At 43.3% G+C, this 18,102-nt stretch overlaps 1 protein-coding gene across 1 annotated transcript in view; it reads right to left on the bottom strand.

Annotated features, from left to right (window-relative positions):
* LOC137380601 (cilia- and flagella-associated protein 46) overlaps positions 1 to 18,102 on the bottom strand; it is a 453,149-nt gene that overhangs the window by 133,146 nt on the left and 301,901 nt on the right. The window contains exons 37-39 of the mRNA XM_068052672.1: positions 14,802 to 14,908; positions 10,981 to 11,163; positions 3,844 to 3,979 (exon numbers count right to left, since the gene is read on the bottom strand). Coding sequence (XP_067908773.1) covers positions 3,844 to 3,979; positions 10,981 to 11,163; positions 14,802 to 14,908 — 426 coding nt within the window. The remainder of the gene's footprint in view (positions 1 to 3,843; positions 3,980 to 10,980; positions 11,164 to 14,801; positions 14,909 to 18,102) is intronic.

Below are 18,102 nucleotides of genomic sequence, written 5' to 3'. Positions count from 1 at the left end.
TCGATAAAACTCAAGACCAAACGGTATCAGACGGAGATGGAGAATGGGAGAAAGATCATGAAGAACGTGATGTAATGGCCTTTTAGTTAAGCTAAAAAGCAAGAACATTATACTGTGAGTTGGGAGACACAGGAGGAAGGCATGTGGAGGGTTGAACTGGCTATAACAGGCGGAATCTTCCCAGGCCCGCAGAGGCAGGCTTGGCGGCAGGAACTGGAGGAATGTAGGAAGGGAGGGTGTTGGGTGAGTGGGCAGACAAATTCCAACCTCCGGCCGATCTTGCCAAAGGCAGGATGGAATTGGCAAGGGCTAAATACATGGCAGTGGCGAGTAGCCAATTTAAATTTTTAAGTTCCCAATTGTGGGCAGATTGTGATCACTGCCAGAATCTTCCCTGCAGCTGACAGGCCCCCTGCTGAGGCCAAAGCTCAGCAGGTGCCTGGAAATGGCCTGTGGATGGTTGGCCGGGTGGCCAGCAAGGCCTCCAACACTTTCCCCCACCATGGAGCCGCACGGGTCAGCAGGCCACAGCTCCACAATGGTGGCCTTGCAGCTGTGGCCACAGTTTATGTAAACAAAATTGAGACATCTTCAGAGGGTACCTCAAGATGGAGGAGCCTTCATAGTCCTCCCTGTTTGTGACAGTATCCACCTCTGCCAGTGAGGCTGCCATCCGTCCCAGGCTTCAGGTCTTCTGATTGTGCCTGCAGCCTCAGGAACTTGATCGCTGTCTTTAATTAGACCACAGATACTGCAACGGCCAATTAGCAGGCTGCCTCCTTGAAGATCTCGTTGGCGGGCGCAATGTCAGCATGTGCAGGGTTGGTACCCAGAAATGGTCTGGCCCGTAATTATTTTTTAAGATGTTAAGATTCCGCCCAATGTGTGCATCTTCTGTGATAGATCTTATCTCGATGATTGTCCTGAGCATTTTCAGGTTAATTTAACCTTTAATAAATCTGCAAGCCATTGACTGTGTGTGAATTCATTTTTGGCACACAGGTGCAGGATTGTGTGAAATATTATAAAAATTCACATTACAGCCAAGTATTTTCTAAAGATCCTACAACCTGGAATATTTAGTTCCCAGTCATGTGCAGGTTGTAGCTAGTTCCTATTATACCCTTTAAACTGAAATTGTGCTTTTAACTCACCTGTTTTATCTCTTACGTGGCATGCACTTTTGTACAGAAATCTTATCAGCTAGGTAACTGTCCCCAGCCTTCCCAAATGTCCTGCTGGTGTTTTTCTCACCTTTTGACCCTCTGTGCGGATTTTTCTCTCCCAGCCCCCTAAATACTTTAAATCTTTTTTCACTGTCTATTTATTCTTTCTGCAAGGACATGGGTACTTCTCCAATTTAGGCGAAGGCCATCATATTAGTGATGCAGTCATCAAGATTAGGAGTTCTCACATAGCAGGCTGCCTGGTAATAAGGAACTGATATGTATTATAAACAGTAAAACTTATTTATACTGATAATGAGGCCATATCTCAAGTTGAACGTTTTAAGCAGCTGGTCACTAAATCAAAAGCTAACCTGCTAACAAGATCACCTGTACCGCAGAACTAATTTATCAACTGATACGCTAGCCTGACCTGTAACAACCTAAGATAAATAATTTTAGATGATTACCTTCTATATAAACTATTTGACTTCAAAATTTATCTTACATTAGATGATCGCAGGCTTCTCAGCTATGGAGATGAGCACTAAAAGTACTGCGTGCTCATCTTCAGAAATCCACTTGGCAGCTCCACTAAAATCAATGTTGAGAATATAAAGTTCAAATAGATTGTGTCGGCAAAGATTGAAGTGATAGAATTTATATTGATGAAATTCTCTTCTATAATTACCCATCTTGGGTCTGTAGCAGATTAAACTGGTGCATAGAAAAGTTCTGAGCTCGCACATCAGTTGATAAATCAGTGGTGCAACAAACAGTACTAAATTTGTTTATGATTGGCTAACTGGCATGCCTATACAATAAGAGCAGCACTAATCTGATCAGTATAACCAACTTGTGCCAATAAGTGCAAATTATAGGAAAAAAGCATACACAATTAGCCTTGGAAACTATGGCTCGAGCACTATAGTGCTGAATCGGCAATTCTGTGCACCGAGAGAACAGGTGCATAGAAGAAATGCTGAACTTAGAGAGTGGATTCTGCATCAATTTATTTCTGGGTTACAATTTAATGCTTTAGGGGGCTGGGAGAGAAAAATCCGCACAGAGGGTCAAAAGGTGAGAAAAACACCAGCAGGACATTTGGGAAGGCTGGGGACAGTTACCTAGCTGATAAGATTTCTGTACAAAAGTGCATGCCACGTAAGAGATAAAACAGGTGAAATATTGGTGCTCATTTTGTGCACTAGCGTCAATAAGGCCACTGTTGATGCAAAAGTATCTGAATAAATACTTAGTATCATTTAGCACAGCTTATCCGAATTTGCTCTTTTTGCCTCATGCATGCATTTGGAATGGAAGCAAGATGACTCCATGGGTGCAGAAACACTTAAATAGCCATTATATGTTTCTCAACCAGCACTTCCTATGAACACTGCTCTTTGAGAGGCAAAGTCTGACCATGAAATCAGCCGTTTCCTCCACAGATAATATTTTAGACATTCATAAACAGGAAATGTCAGCGATCAAACACTTCAACCAAAGAATTTTCAAATAAGAACAAAGACACACTGGCCCAGATTTAGCTGGGTTAGGGCATCTAATGGCATCTGTCATTAGTTAGACATGTCCTTCCACATTTAGGTTTTTATATTTTTTCCATGGCACGTTGCTGAAAGTGCAAATTCACAACACCACAATGAGGGAAACAGGGCATCTGGGACCTGAGCAAACAAGTCAAGCAACCGTGTATCTCTTCAACCAATCAGATTGAAGGATTCTGTAAATAACAGTGCAAGGACCGAGAAGGAAGTGTAAATTAGAGTGGGTGAATTCAAAGTCAAATCAGGTAAAAAAGAAAAATAAAGAGAGGGAAAGAAAGACTAGATTAAGAAAGATAAAAGAGACAGAAAAAATAGTAAAATAATTATTTTTTTTTACATTTCTCATTTTAAAAATCTGGAGCAACTAAAAGCTGGAATGAGAATCCACACTTGTATAGTTAATTTTCAGTGCCAGAGAGGTTTATTGGCAGTAGTTAACACTTAAAAAGGTACTTAGACTTGAAATAACGAGACTCAACTTTCTCTGCCAAGTTTAGTCCATCTCTGCCACACAAATGCAGCAACTTCACACAATTCAATATATTTCAACAGTGAGGCAGACGGTGAGATACCATTTTCATGAAGCTGACGCCAGAGTGGCGTAACTCGGATGGCAATTTTTGTATAGTCAAGTTTAACCATACATCTGCCCCTCACTTGAAGTTGCTACACCATTTGTGCATTAATAATGGCAAGTGCCATTAGCATCGCTGTTATTTGGAAAGCAAATTCTTGCCCCTTGTTCCTCTGATGCCCAAGAATATATTACAACTTGAATTTCATTCCAAAGCTGTGTTATTTGTAAACCTATGAATGGTTAGAATGTTGTCCAATGTACGAGGGTTGCCAGTCCAACAATGCAACAACCGACTAAAGATGACAGCAGTTATGTTATCCCATTTCAGAACAAAGCAGGAAGAGGGAAATGAAAGATTTCTTGCATTATGCAATATGAAGTACTAGTCACATAGTAACAACTTTGCCATTAAAGCAGAAGGTAAACCCAGTGTATGCTACATACTCATTGTTGTGGTTGGGATTGCCTTTGAATATACAATTTTTTAAAGATAAATGAATAAAGGTCAGTCATTGAAAATCTGTTATTTTTTTACCGCTTGAAGTGGCAACAAGCTCATCAGGTCACTGAAAGCCTCTTCTTCAATCAAGATAGCCTTCTTTATTAGTATGTATGCATCAAACAGACGGTTGTGCTTCATTTCCTCCTCTTCGCTGTGTTTAGCGAGCATGCTTTAGGAAAAGAAAGTTGTGATAAAACAGTGTCCAGATCTAAATAAAACCTAAATGCTAATGCTTCCATTTTTCTCTCTTGCCCCTCCCAGAAAGAAAATTAAAACAATGAGGGTGCAGTGTTCACGGGGGGAATATGGCATAATCTTATAATGACTAATATCCTTTAGGGAAGGAAATCTGCCGTCCTTACCTGGTCTGGCCTACATGTGACTCCAGACCCACAGCAATGTAGTTGGCGCTTAACTGCCCTCTGAAATGGTCTAGCAAGCCACTCAGTTGTATCAAACCAATACAAAGTCTAAGAAGAGGAATAAAAACAGACAGACCACCCGGCATCAACCAAGGCACCGGAAACGACAACGGCAAACCCAGCCCTCTCGACCCTGCAAAGTCCTCCTTACTAACAACTGGGGCTTGTGCCAAAATTGGGAGAGCTGTTCCACAGACTAATCAAGCAGCAGCCTGACAGAGTCATACTCACAGAATCCTACCATGCAGGTAATGTCCCAGACATCACCATCACGATCTCTGGGTATGCCCTGTCCCACCGAGAGGACAGATCCAGCAGAGGTGGCGGCACAGTGGAGTTGCCCTGGGAGTCTTCAGCATTGACTCCAGACCCCATGAAGTCTCATGGCATCAGGTCAAAGATGGGAAAGGAAACTTCCTGCTGATTACCACCTACTGCCCCTCACCCCTCAGCTGATAAATCAGTGCTTCTCCATGTTGAACACCAATTGGAAGAAGCACTGAGAATAGCAAGGGCAGAAAATGTACTCTCGGTGAAGGACTTCAATGTCCATCACCAAAAGTGGATCGGTAGCACCGCTACTGACCGAGCTGGCCAAGTCCTAAAGGATATAGCTGCTAGACTGGGTTTGCGGCAGGTGGTGAGGAAGCCAAAAAGAGGGAAAAACCTACTTGACCTTGTCTTCACCAATCCAGCTGTCGCAGATGCATCTGTCCATGACAGTATTGGTAAGAGTGACCACTGCATAGTCCTTGTGGAGACAAAGTCCCATCTTCACATTGAGGATACCCTCCATCGTGTTGTGTGACACTATCACCGTGTGCTAAATGGCACAGATTTTGAACAGATCTAGCAATTCAAAACTGGGCATCCGTGAGGCGCTGTGGGCCATCAGCAGCAGCAGAATTGTATTCAACCGCAATCTGTAACCTCCTGGCGCAGCATATGCCCCACTCTACTGTTACCAGCAAGTCGGGGGACCAAACATGGTTCAATGAATAGTGCGGGAGGGTATGCCAGGAGCAGGACCAAGCATACCTAAAAATGAGATGTCAGCCTGGTAAAGTTACAACAAAGGACTACTGGCATGCCAAACAGTGTAAGCAGCATGAGATAGACAAGGCTATGAGATCCCACACCAACGGATCAGACCTAAGCTCTGCAGCACTGCCACATCCAGTCATGAAAGGTGGCGGACAATTAAACATCTGATAGGAGGAGGCAGCTCCACAAATATCCCATCCTCAATGATGGGGGAGCCCAGCACATCAGTGCAAAAGACAAGGCTGAAGCATTTGCATCCATCTTCAGCCAGAAGTGCCGAGCTGATGATCTATCTCGGCCTCCTCCTGAGGTTCCCAGCATCATAGATGCCAGTCTTCAGCTATTCGGGTTCACTCCGCGTAATATCAAGAAACAGCTGAAGGCACTGGATATTACAAAAGCTTTGGGCCCTGACAACAGTCCAGCAGTTGTACTGAAGACTCCAGAACTAGCCACGTCCCGAGCCAAGATATTCTAGTACAGCTACAACCTGGCAAAGTAGAAAATTGCCCAGGTATGTCCTGTACACAAAAAGCAGGACAAATCCAACCCAGCCAATAACCGCCCTATCCGTCCACTCTCGAACATTAGCAAAGTGATGGAAGGGGTTGTCGACAGTGCCATCAAGTGGCACTTGGTCAGCAATAACCTGCTCAGTGACACTCAGTTTGGGTTCCGCCAGGGCCACTCAGCTCCTGACCTCATTACAGCCTTAATCCAAACATGGACAAAAGAGCTGAACTCAAGAGGTGAGGTGAGAGTGACTACCCTTGACATCAAGGCAGCATTTGACCAAGTATGGCATCAAGGCGCCCTAGCAAAACTGGAGTCGATAGGAATCAGGGGAAAACTCTCTGTTGGTTGGAGTCATACCTAGCACAAAAGAAGATGATTGTGATTGTTGGAGGTCAATCATCTCAGTCCCAGGACATCACTGCAGGAGTTCCTCAGGGTAGTGTCCTAGGCCCAACCATCTTCAGCTGCTTCATCAATGACCTTCCCTCCTCGAAAAGGTCAGAAGTGGGGATGTTCGCTGATGATTACACAATGTTTCAGACCATTCACGACTCCACAAATACTGAAGCAGCCCATGTCCATATGCAGCAAGATCTAGACAACACCCAGGCCTGGGCTGATAAAAGGCAAGTAATATTCGTGCCACGCAAGTGCCAGGTGATGACCATCTCAAACAAGAGAGAATCAAACATCTCCCCTTAACATTCAATGGCATTACCATCGCTGAATCCCCCACTATCAATATCCTGGGGTAACCATTGACAAGAAATAGAACTGGACCAGCCACATAAATGCTGTGGCTACAAGAGCAGGTCAGAGTCTGGGAATTCTGTGGCAAGTAACTCACCTCCTGTCTCCCCAGTGCCTATCCACCATCTGCAAGGCACAAGTCAGGAGTGTGATGGAATACTCTCCATTTGCCAGGATGGGTGCAGCTCCAACAACACTCAAGAAGCTCAACACCATTCAGGACAAAGCAGCCAGCTTAATTGGCACTCCATTGACAACCTTCAACATTCATTCCCTCCACCACTGATGCACAGCAACAGCCGTGTGTACCATCTACAAGATGCACTGCAACTCACCAGCTCCTTCGACAGCATCTTCCAAATCCGTGACCTCTACCACCTAGAAGGACAAGGGCAGCAGATGCAATTCCCCCCCAAACCACACACCATCCTGTCTTGGAACTATATCACCATTCCTTCACTGTCGCTAGGTAAAAATCCTGGAACTCCCTTCCTAACAGTACTGTTATACGAGCATGCAAATTATTTATTTATTTAGAGATACAGCACTGAAACAGGCCCTTCGGCCCACCGAGTCTGTGCCAACCATCAACCACCAATTTATACTAATCCTACATTAATCCCATATTCCTAACACATCCCCACCACCACCTACCTATACTAGGGGCAATTTATAATGGCCAATTTACCTATCAACCTGCAAGTCTTTGTCTGTGGGAGGAAACTGGAGCACCCGGCGAAAACCCACGCGGTCACAGGGAGAACTTGCAAACTCCGCACAGGCAGTACCCAGAATTGAACCCAGGTCGCTGGAGCTGTGAGGCTGTGGTGTTAACCACTGCGCCGCCCGAATTAGGAGCAGAAGTATGCCATTAGGCCCCTCTAGCCTGCTCCGCCATTCGATAAGATCATGACTGGTCTGCTTGTGTTTTGAATTCCACACTCCCATCTACCCATATTCAATGACCCTGCCTCGACCACATTCTGAGGCACAGAGTTCCAAAGTCACACAACCCTCTGACAGCAAACATTTCTACTCATCTCTGTCCTAAAAGGGCAACCCCTAATTTTAAAACAGTGCCCCCTTGTACTGGACTCACCCACAAGAGGAAATATCCTCTCCACATCCACCTTGTCCAGACCGTTCAGGATCTTCTATACTTCAATCCAGTCTCCCCTCACTCTTCTAAACTCCAGTGAAAACAAGCCCAGTCTGTCCAATCTTTCCTCATAAGACAACCCACTTATTCCGGTATCAATCTAGTAAACCTCCTCTGAACTGCCTTCAATGCATTTCCATCCTTGCTTAAATAAGGAGACCAAAACTACACTCAAGTGGTCTCACCAATGCCCTGTATAACTGAAGCATAACATCCTTACTTTTATTTTCAGTTCCTCTCATATCAAGGATAGCATTCCATTAGCCTTCTTTATTACTTCCTGTACCTGTATACTAACTTTTGTGACTCCTGCACGAGAACACCTAGATCCCTCTGCACTTCAGAATTCTGCAGTCGTTCTCCGTTTAAGTAACACTCTGCTTTTTTATTCTTCCTGCCAAAGTGAACAACTTCACATTTTCACACATTATACTCCATCTACCAGATTTTTGCCCACTCACTAAACCTATCTATATCGGTCTGCAACCTCCTTATGTCCTCTTCACAACATATTTTCCTATCTACCTTTGTGTCATCTGCAGGTTTAGCTCCCATGACATCGCTCCCCTCACCTAAGTCATTGATATAAATTGTAAAAAGTTGAGGCCCCATCACAGACCCCCGCAGGACTCCACTCATCACATCTTGCCAATCAGAAAACTGCAGACCCTCTGTTTTCTGCCAGCCAGCCAATCTTCTATCCACTCTATTCCAATATATTCTAATATGTTACCCCCTACACCATGAGCTCCTACTTTGCGCAATAACCTTTTATGTGGCACCTTGTCAAATGTCTTCTGGAAAACCAAGTACAGTACGTCAACAGGCTCCCCTTTATCCACAGCACATGTCACTCCTTCAAAGAACTCCAACAAATTGGTTAAACATGATTTCCCTTTCACAAAACCATGCTGACTATTCCTGATTACCTTGGGTTTTTCTAATGCCCAGCTACAACCTCCTTAATGATCGATTCTCACACCTTCCCCACAATAGACGTCAAACTAACTGGCCTATAGTTAACTGTTTTCTGCCTCCCCCACCTTTTTGAATAGAGGAGCTATATTTGCTACTTTCCAGTCTGTTGGAACCTTGCCAGAATCAAGCGAATTTTGAAAAATTAACACCAACGCAACTACTACCTCATTAGCCACTTTTATTAAGACCCCAGGATGAAGTCTATCAGGACCTGGGGTCTTGTCAGCCCACAGCTCCATCAATTTGGTCAGTACCGCTTCCCTGGTGATTGCAATTTCACCAAGTTCCTCTCTTCTTTCCACCTCCTGATCTACTACTATTGACGGAATGTTTTTTGTATCCTCTATAGTGAAGACAGAAGCAAAATATTGCTCATTGTATCCGCCATTTCCTGATTATCTACTATTAACTCCCCCATTCTCACTCTCTAGTGGACTAACACTCACTTTACTTACTCTTTTCCTTTGTAAAATATCTGTAGAAACTCTTGCTATCCTTTTTTACATTTCTAGCTAGCTTCCTCTCATACTCTAATTTCTTTCTCCTGACTAACCTTTCAGTCATTCTGTACCGTTCTTTATATTCTGACCAATCATCTTTGCGCAATTATATGCCTTTTCCTTAAGTTTGATGCTTTCCTTAACTTCTTTAGTTAACCACAGATGGTGGATCCTCCCCTTAGAATTTTTCTTTATAGTCGGAGTATTCTGAGTATTCTGAAATATCCCCTTAAATGTCTGCCACTGCTTCTCTATTCATCTATCTCCAAGCTTACTAACCCAGTTTACTTCAGCTAGCTCAGCTTTCATGCCCACATAGTTGCCCTTATTCAAGTTTAAAATACTAGTCTGGAACCTGCTCTGCTCTCTTTTGAACTGGATGTAAAATTCAATCATGTTGTGGTCACTGCTACCTAGAGGCGCTTTTACTCTGAAGTCATTAATTAATCCAGTCACATTACACAATACCAAGTCTAATATAACTTGCTCTCTGGTTGGTTCCAGAACATGCTGCTCGAAGAAACTCTCGAAAGCATTCTATGAACTCCTTATCCAGGCTATTATTGCCAATCTGATTTTTCCAGTTTATATGTAGATTAAAATCACCCATGATATTGCCATCCCTTTATCACAAGCACCTTCCTGTATAGTTCGTCCTCTACTGTGATTACTGTTCAGGGGCCTGTAGACCACTCCCACTAGTGACTTCTTTCCCCTACTATTCCACATCTCCATCCAAACCAATTCTACATCCTGATCTCCCAAACCAAGGTCATCTCTAACTATTGCACCAATGCCATCCCTGATTAACAGTGCTACCCCTCCACCTTTAACTAGCTTCGTATTCTTCTTGACTGTCACATACCCCTCAATATTCAGGACGCAATCCTTGTCATTCTGCAGCCATGTCTCCGTAATGGCTATCAGATTATATTTAGTTACTTCAATGTGTGCTATCAGTTTGTCTACTTTGTTATGAATGTTAGGTGCATTCAGATACAGAGCCTTTAGTTTTGTCTTTTTGTTATCTTTGTAACATCTAGTCTCGACTGTTGGTGCGTCCTTAGGTTTTTTCTCTCTGTCCCTTTCTGCCATTCTCTGACCTTCATTTCCCATATTTCTATTCTGCTCTCCTGCCTTGATTCTACCCCTTGATTTGCTACATCTACTCAAGCTTGATCCCTCACCCTTCCCCCTTGCTTAGTTTAAAGTCCTCTCTACTTCCCTAGTTATACAGTTTGCTGGAACTCTGGTCCCAGTATGGCTCAGGTGCAGACCATCCCAAAGGTACATCCCCCACTTTCCCCAGTACTGATGACAGTGCCCCACGAACCGAAATCCACTTCTCCCACACCAGTCTTTGAGCCACGCATTCATTTCACTAATCTTATGTGCCCTCTGCCAATTGGCGCGTGGCTCAGAGATTATTACCCTTGAGGTTCTGCTCTTCAATTTGGTGCCTAGCTCCTCATACTGTCTAAGCAGAAACTCTTTCCTAGTCCTACCTATGTCGCTGGTACCTACACAGATCTTGGGGTGTGGGTGTACCCACACCCCAAGGACTGCAGTGGTTCAAGAAGTCAGCTCACCATCTTCTCAAGGGCAATTAGGGATGGGCAATGCATGCTGGCCTAGCCAGCGATGCCCACATCCCTCAGACAAAAAGAAATGTAGAGGTAACTCTTACAAAAATAACAACCTTTTGTGAGCAATTACTTTTCTGACTTGTACTCTACATACATTCAATTTTTGGGAGTATATTAACATCTGCAATAATAAAATTGCATGTAAGTGAACATACATTAGTATACCAACGTGTTGTGTCATCATTTCCACTGATTCTTCTCTGTATCCATATTGCAGCATAATATTTGCAAACTGTTCCATTTTAACACAAGCAGAAAACAGCTTTTGCATATTCTCAGGTTTCTTTAAATCAGAATTGCCTAATACCTTCAGGGATTCTATTTCAATGGATGTCAACCTACAACAGAAAAACTACTTTAATAAATAAATAATATACACAATAGATATTTGATAGATTTTGCTTTGAAAAAGAAAATACAAGTGACGAGGGGGATATAGGAAATTTAAGAGAAAAGCATGGGGAAGTGGGGTCAGTTGAGTTGCTCTTGCAGAAAGACAGCACAAACATGATGGGCCAAATGGCCTCCTTTGCTGTAACCATTCCATGATTCTGTGATTCTAATGGGTATACAAATAGACATTCTAACAACTTAAAGCTAGAAACAAGTAACAGTTTAACAAACATATCGGGTGTAATTTGACCTTCACCACCTGGGCAGTAAACTGGTGGAACAGTGTCCCCCCCCATTATAGAACCTGCCGAGTTTCAATTCTACAATGCTGGGTGATCCACTCCACCAGACTATCACCCAAAGAGTGACAGAGAAAATTACCCCCGTAGGCTGGATTTTGTTGAGCACGTGGCATCAGGCTCCGTGGCGGGGGCTGGGGGGGGGGGGGGTGGTGCGGTCGTAGATCGGAGCGGCAGCAACCCACTACGGAGCACGATGCTGGGAATGCCTGGCCAATCTTCCCGATGATGGGGAAGCTCTGTGACGGCACATTCACTGTTCAGCGTCGGGACCTGGATTTCAATATTAAGATCACCTGTTTAAATACATTTAAATGGAGCCGGAGCGATCTTACCGGCACTCCCACGCCTTCACTTTCCCGTCCAGGGAAAGATGATGCCACTGAGGTGGGGAAGGGGCGCACTCTGCATTTGTAGTGAAGTGGGAAGAAAGGGGTCAACTCTGCATAGTCAGTGTAGTTGGGGGGTGGTGTGGATGAAAGGGGTCATCTTTGCACTTTGTGCATTTGGGAGCGAAAAAGGGTAACTGGGACTTTTCTGGCGTAGTTTAGGGGGGTGCGGTGGGGGTTGCAGTTGTGGGGGGGCGGGGTCAACTTTCATCTGTCAACACAGGCCTGGTAGCCCTTTAAAAATGGTGCCAGCGCCTGTGCAGAAACAGGCAACGCCGTTGACGTGATTGGGGGCAGCGGCCATCCTGCATATTATCATTAGCCGCCAAGTGCTAGATCGCGGCGGTATGTGGCCCGCACCTGGGGGCTGCCTTTTTTCTGTGGTGGGAAAATAAAATACAGTCCATTGTTTGCATAATGTAACAGAAAACAAAACTGAGTTCTCAGCTATAGATCATCCAACAACAGTAAAACAAGGTTACATTTCACATTTCTTGAGCAAACAGAGATTTTTGCCTCAAAAATCTGCAGGTCTCTACTTGTCTCCTGCCATTGTTATGGTGGGAGACCAGCAGAATCTGCCAGAAAACAGGTGAGACCCACATGTGCCAGTGATTTGTCTTTTGCCCGATTTTCTGGCATGCCTTATAAGAGGTAGAACTTCTACCAACGCGACAGATGACAAATGTTATTGGGGTACTCAGACCTGGGAGCAGGACCCCTTAAGCTGAGAGTTCTTGGCTTCCTTGCTCATTCAAGACATGGTTTAGCACTGGATATGCTAAGTGAGATGAGGTGAGCTGCCCTTCAGATGGACAAAAGTGTACCCCACCCAGCAGGAAAGCCCAGACCAAGCAAGCAGCCTCGATAGATAAGGCTGGCGTCTGGAGGGAATGCCTGGGCAAGCAGCAGATTTTTTCTGCTGCCTGGGGAAGGTCAGTGCCGGAGCTGCATCTGCTGGCATTGTGCTCATTAGGTGCCCTCCCACCGATCCCACAAGCACTGAAGTTACACGGGATTCGTGCCCTGAGGAGGTTCAGGTCCTTTTATTCATCTGTTGCCACACATGTAAAAATGCATAAACGTAAAAACTACCTTTCTTCTATTAAATTAAAAAAACTAGGGTTTTACAAGCAACATTGAATTAAAATGAATGTTTGGAAAACAGTGGGGAGCAAGCCTACAGTTTCCTGGTATGTGTTTCTGGGGAACTGAGCCTTTTGCAAATTAGCAATTCCCAACTCAAGAAACCCACCTTAAAACCATCCACTCTCATTGACTACCACCTTATCTCAAACTTTCCCTTTCTTTCCAAAGACATGTTATTGCCTGCAACTATGCTTCTGTCTTTCTCGCTATTCCATATTTGAGATGCTCTAATCTAGATTCTCCCACATCCACATTATCAAAACTGTATTAATCAAAATCACAAATTACATCCTGTTACTGAGACATTCTACTTCTCTTTAACTTCCTCAACCTGTCTCCTTCCTTCGGCATGATTAACGACTCCATATTCCTCCAATGTCTCATCTCTATAATCCACCTCTGGAACACTGCTTTCTCTTGACTTCACTCTCAATACAGCCACTACTTTGCTACCAATTACTATTCTTCTTCCTCGGTTCACAAGGTCATCTTCAGTGTACCTCAGGGGTCTATGGTCTTCACTATGTACATGCTACTCTTTGGAGGCATTGTCCATAAGCATGGGACGAGTATCCACATGATCGGTGGTGACATCTGATTCCATCTCACTGTTTCGTCCATTGATTCAAAGGCTGTTGCCACAAATTCCCTGTCTGGTATCAAGACCCGCAGAGAGAAAACTTTTTCCAACTAAATATTGTCAAAATTGACAGATGTCTACACCTTTCATTTGGTCATGATGTCCTCTAATATGATGTTGTCATGATCCATGAAGCACTTTTGATATTTAACTCTATCAAAGTTAATTTTGAAATATCCTGTCACTATATTTACAGTAGTGTGTTATAGTATATTATAGCTATTTTGTAAATGTATTTGATAAATTGTCATTGGAGTAATGAGCCACAATTTCAAACTCTCATGGGTCTACAGAGCAGAAGACTGCTAGGAATACAACCATTTTTACAATTCCACAAGATCTAGTTCAAAGTTTGCTGGGGCCGTCTAGTTGGAGAGCAGGCAAATGCAACTCTAGCTAGGGTACAGCCCTCTTCACAACAAACATGTGATTGAAATATGTGAGCCATATTCCAACCAGAATGAGTGATGCTTGGCCTCCAATGAAACTAGGGAAAGACAAAACAGTCTGAGGTCCGTTCTTGGAGACTCATTCAACACAAACAGCCCTCTCCCTACTAGCACAACACAACAACAACTGGGCATGAGGGGCATTGCATCCAACCAACAAAGCCACTAGTATGCAGGACCTCCCCAATCCCCAAAACAAATCACCTCTGCTCCACAGCCCACATTGTTCATAGTGTGAGTACAATCCTGCCAAGGAACCTCAAAGTGTCGATGCGTTCTTTCCACAAGAACAATGCCACCAAAATGTGCAATAACACCATCAAATATATATACATTTTGTATGAATAATGTGCACCTAACCGGAAAATATTCAGAGGCGAGTTTGAATTAGTTTTGTTTTTTCCAAAAAAAATTGGCACTGGTGCTTTACTGTATATATGAGTACAAAGTACACATGTTCAGCAATATTTTGTATTCATAGAATTTAATTGTTTGATTACATAATTTGAAGAATTTTCTGAGGACTGCTTATAGAAATTGGTACAGCTAAAAAATGGTCAATCTACAGTGTAATCCTCAGTAACACTGTGCTCTGATATAGCTGAGCAATTCCATTCAAAATCAGAGAAATTGTCTTTGCCATTACACAGACTTTACCTGGCTTCCATTGAAGTAATCATAAATTTAAGAACTGAAAGTCGATTAGGTCTCTCCTCTAAAGCAGTCTGAAATTTTGCAATCCCCTGTTTTAAGATGTTGCAAACCTAAAATATAGGAATGCAGATTTTTATATTTGTAATCAAAAAAAACTTATAAACAAAATAAAATATAATTTTTATACAATTAGTGCAGTACATCCTTAACCATCATTTTCATTTTTACTCTTGAGGTTGGACAGAATGACAGATTTAATAATAAACTTATCACCTCTGTCTTTGTTGAACATCTTAAAAACAGGGTGAGAATTTTCCAGGGCAGACAGTTGAGGGATATCAGGGAGTGTTTGTTTTTAAGTCAACAGGTTAATATATTGTATAAATACAAAATGCTGTCGCTGGGTCAAAAACTTGGAACAACTTCCCCAACAGTACCGTGGGTGTACCTACACTACATGGACTGCAGCGGTTCAAGAAGATGGCTCACCATCACCTTCTCAAGGGCAATTAGGGATGGGCACAAATGTTGACCATGCTAGCGACACTCACAACCCATGAAAGAATTTTTTAAAACACACAGGTCACACATCTTCTGTGGAGACACAAACATTCTTTCTCCACAGATACTACATTGACCTGCTGTTTATTTCCAGCATTTTCTGTTTATAGTACAGATCTACAATATCCACAGGATTTTTCCTTTTGGATGAGGATAATATGGTGGATGGTTATTTAAGGGTGTTCAATTGATGTGATTATTTATTGGTCTTTCAATATTTCATTATTTCTGGCACCAAAAAAAGTCACACCTAATGTCGCTCAGATACAAAAGACTAATTCCAGGTTGTTAGATATAAAATAGTTTAACTAATTTTATAATGTTAGAAATCTACATTTGTTACCAAATAATTAGACTCCATATCAATGTTTTGTTATTTGTTATATTATTAACTGAATTTTAAGTGAGATGATACTTGGAGAGCAACCATAATCAAAGCGAAGCATCCAGACAAACTGGAATTGATTCATATATAAGGAGCAAGAGGGTAACTAGAGAAAGGATTGGCCCACTCAAGGACAAAGGAGGAAAGTTATGCGTGGAGTCAGAGAAAATGGGTGAGATTCTAAACGAGTACTTTGCATCGGTATTCACCGAGGAGAGGGACATGACGGATGTTGAGGTTAGGGACAGATGTTTGATTACTCTAGGTCAAGTCGGCATAAGGAGGGAGGAAGTGTTGGGTATTCTAAAAGGCATTAAGGTGGACAAGTCTCCAGGTCCGGATGGGATCTATCCCAGGTTACTGAGGGAAGCGAGAGAGGAAATAGCTGGGGCCTTAACAGATATCTTTACAGCATCCTTAAACACGGGTGAGGTCCCGGAGGACTGGAGAATTGCTAATGTTGTCCCCTTGTTTAAGAAGGGTAGCAGGGATAATCCAGGTAATTATAGACCGGTGAGCCTGACGTCAGTGGTAGGGAAGCTGCTGGAGAAGATACTGAGAGATAGGATCTATTCCCATTTGGAAGAAAATGGGCTTATCAGTGATAGGCAACATGGTTTTGTGCAGGGAAGGTCATGTCTTACCAACTTAATGGAATTCTTTGAGGAAGTGACAAAGTTGATTGATGAGAGAAGGGCTGTAGATGTCATATAAATGGACTTCAGTAAGGCGTTTGATAAGGTTCCCCATGGTCGGCTGATGGAGAAAGTGAAGTCGCATGGGGTCCAGGGTGTACTAGCTAGATGGATAAAGAACTGGCTGGGCAACAGGAGACAGAGAGTAGCAGTGGAAGGGAGTTTCTCAAAATGGAGACGTGTGACCAGTGGTGTTACACAGGGATCCGTGCTGGGACCACTGTTGTTTGTGATATACATAAATGATTTGGAGGAAAGTATAGGTGGTCTGATTAGCAAGTTTGCAGACGACACTAAGATTGGTGGAGTAGCAGATAGTGAAGGGGACTGGCAGAGAATACAGCAGAATATAGATAGATTGGAGAGTTGGGCAGAGAAATGGCAGATGGAGTTCAATCAGGGTAAATGCGAGGTGATGCATTTTGGAAGATCCAATTCAAGAGTGAACTATACAGTAAATGGAAAAGTCCTGGGGAAAATTGATGTACAGAGAGATTTGGGTGTTCAGGTCCATTGTTCCCTGAAGGTGGCAACGCAGGTAAATAGAGTGGTCAAGAAGGCATACGGCATGCTTTCCTTCATCGGACGGGGTATTGAGTACAAGAGTTGGCAGGTCATGTTACAGTTGTATAGGACTTTGGTTTGGCCACATTTGGAATACTGCGTGCAGTTCTGGTCGCCACATTACCAAAAGGATGTGGATGCTTTGGAGAGGGTGCAGAGGAGGTTCACCAGGATGTTGCCTGGTATGGAGGGCACTAGCTATGAAGAGAGGTTGAGTAGATTAGGATTATTTTCATTAGAAAGGCGAAGGTTGAGGGGGGACCTGACTGAGGTGTACAAAATCATGAGAGGTATAGACAGGGTGGATAGCAAGAAGCTTTTTCCCAGAGTGGGGGATTCAAATACTAGGGGTCACGAGTTCAAAGTGAGAGGGGAAAAGTTTAGGGGGGATATGCGTGGAAAGTTCTTTACGCAGAGGGTGGTGGGTGCCTGGAACGCGTTGCCAGCGGAGGTGGTAGATGCGAACACGATAGCGTCTTTTAAGATGTATCTAGACAGATGCATGAATGGGCAGGAAGCAAAGAGATACAGACCCTTAGAAAACAGGCGACATGTTTAGGTAGAGGATCTGGATCGGCACAGGCTTGGAGGGCCGAAGGGCCTGTTCGTGTGCTGTAATTTTCTTTGTTTGTTCTTTCTTTGTTCTTTATTTGATACTGTAATGTCAGAACTGATTGGAAAAGGATACCCTTGACTAAAATAATGTTTAATCTATATTTTGCAGAAGTTAAGGTAAACCTCCAAGTGAATGTGTAAATGCCTAGAAAATTAATTTTGCAGTGGATCAAGGGCCCTCTCACCTTCTGAGTCAGAAGGTGCTGGGTTCATATCTCACTCCACGGCTTGAGCACAAAAATTAAGACTGACACTCCATGCAGTACTAAAGGAGTGCTGCAATGCTGGAGGTGCCATCTCTCGGATGAGAAGTTAAACCATAGGCCATCTGCCCTCTCTGGTGGATGGAAAAGATCCCATGGCATTATTTTGAAGAAGCAGCAGGGTTACCACTGTTGTCTTGGGCCAATACTAATCCCTCAATCAACACTACAAAAACAAATTATCTGGTCATTATCACCTTGCAGTTTGTTGGAGCTTGCTG

Source organism: Heterodontus francisci, chromosome 20, assembly GCF_036365525.1.
Source record: "Heterodontus francisci isolate sHetFra1 chromosome 20, sHetFra1.hap1, whole genome shotgun sequence".
NCBI classification, from domain to species: Eukaryota; Metazoa; Chordata; class Chondrichthyes; order Heterodontiformes; family Heterodontidae; genus Heterodontus; species Heterodontus francisci.
Note: the sequence above shows the minus strand (reverse complement) of the source record. Positions and strands in the feature narration are given on the sequence as shown.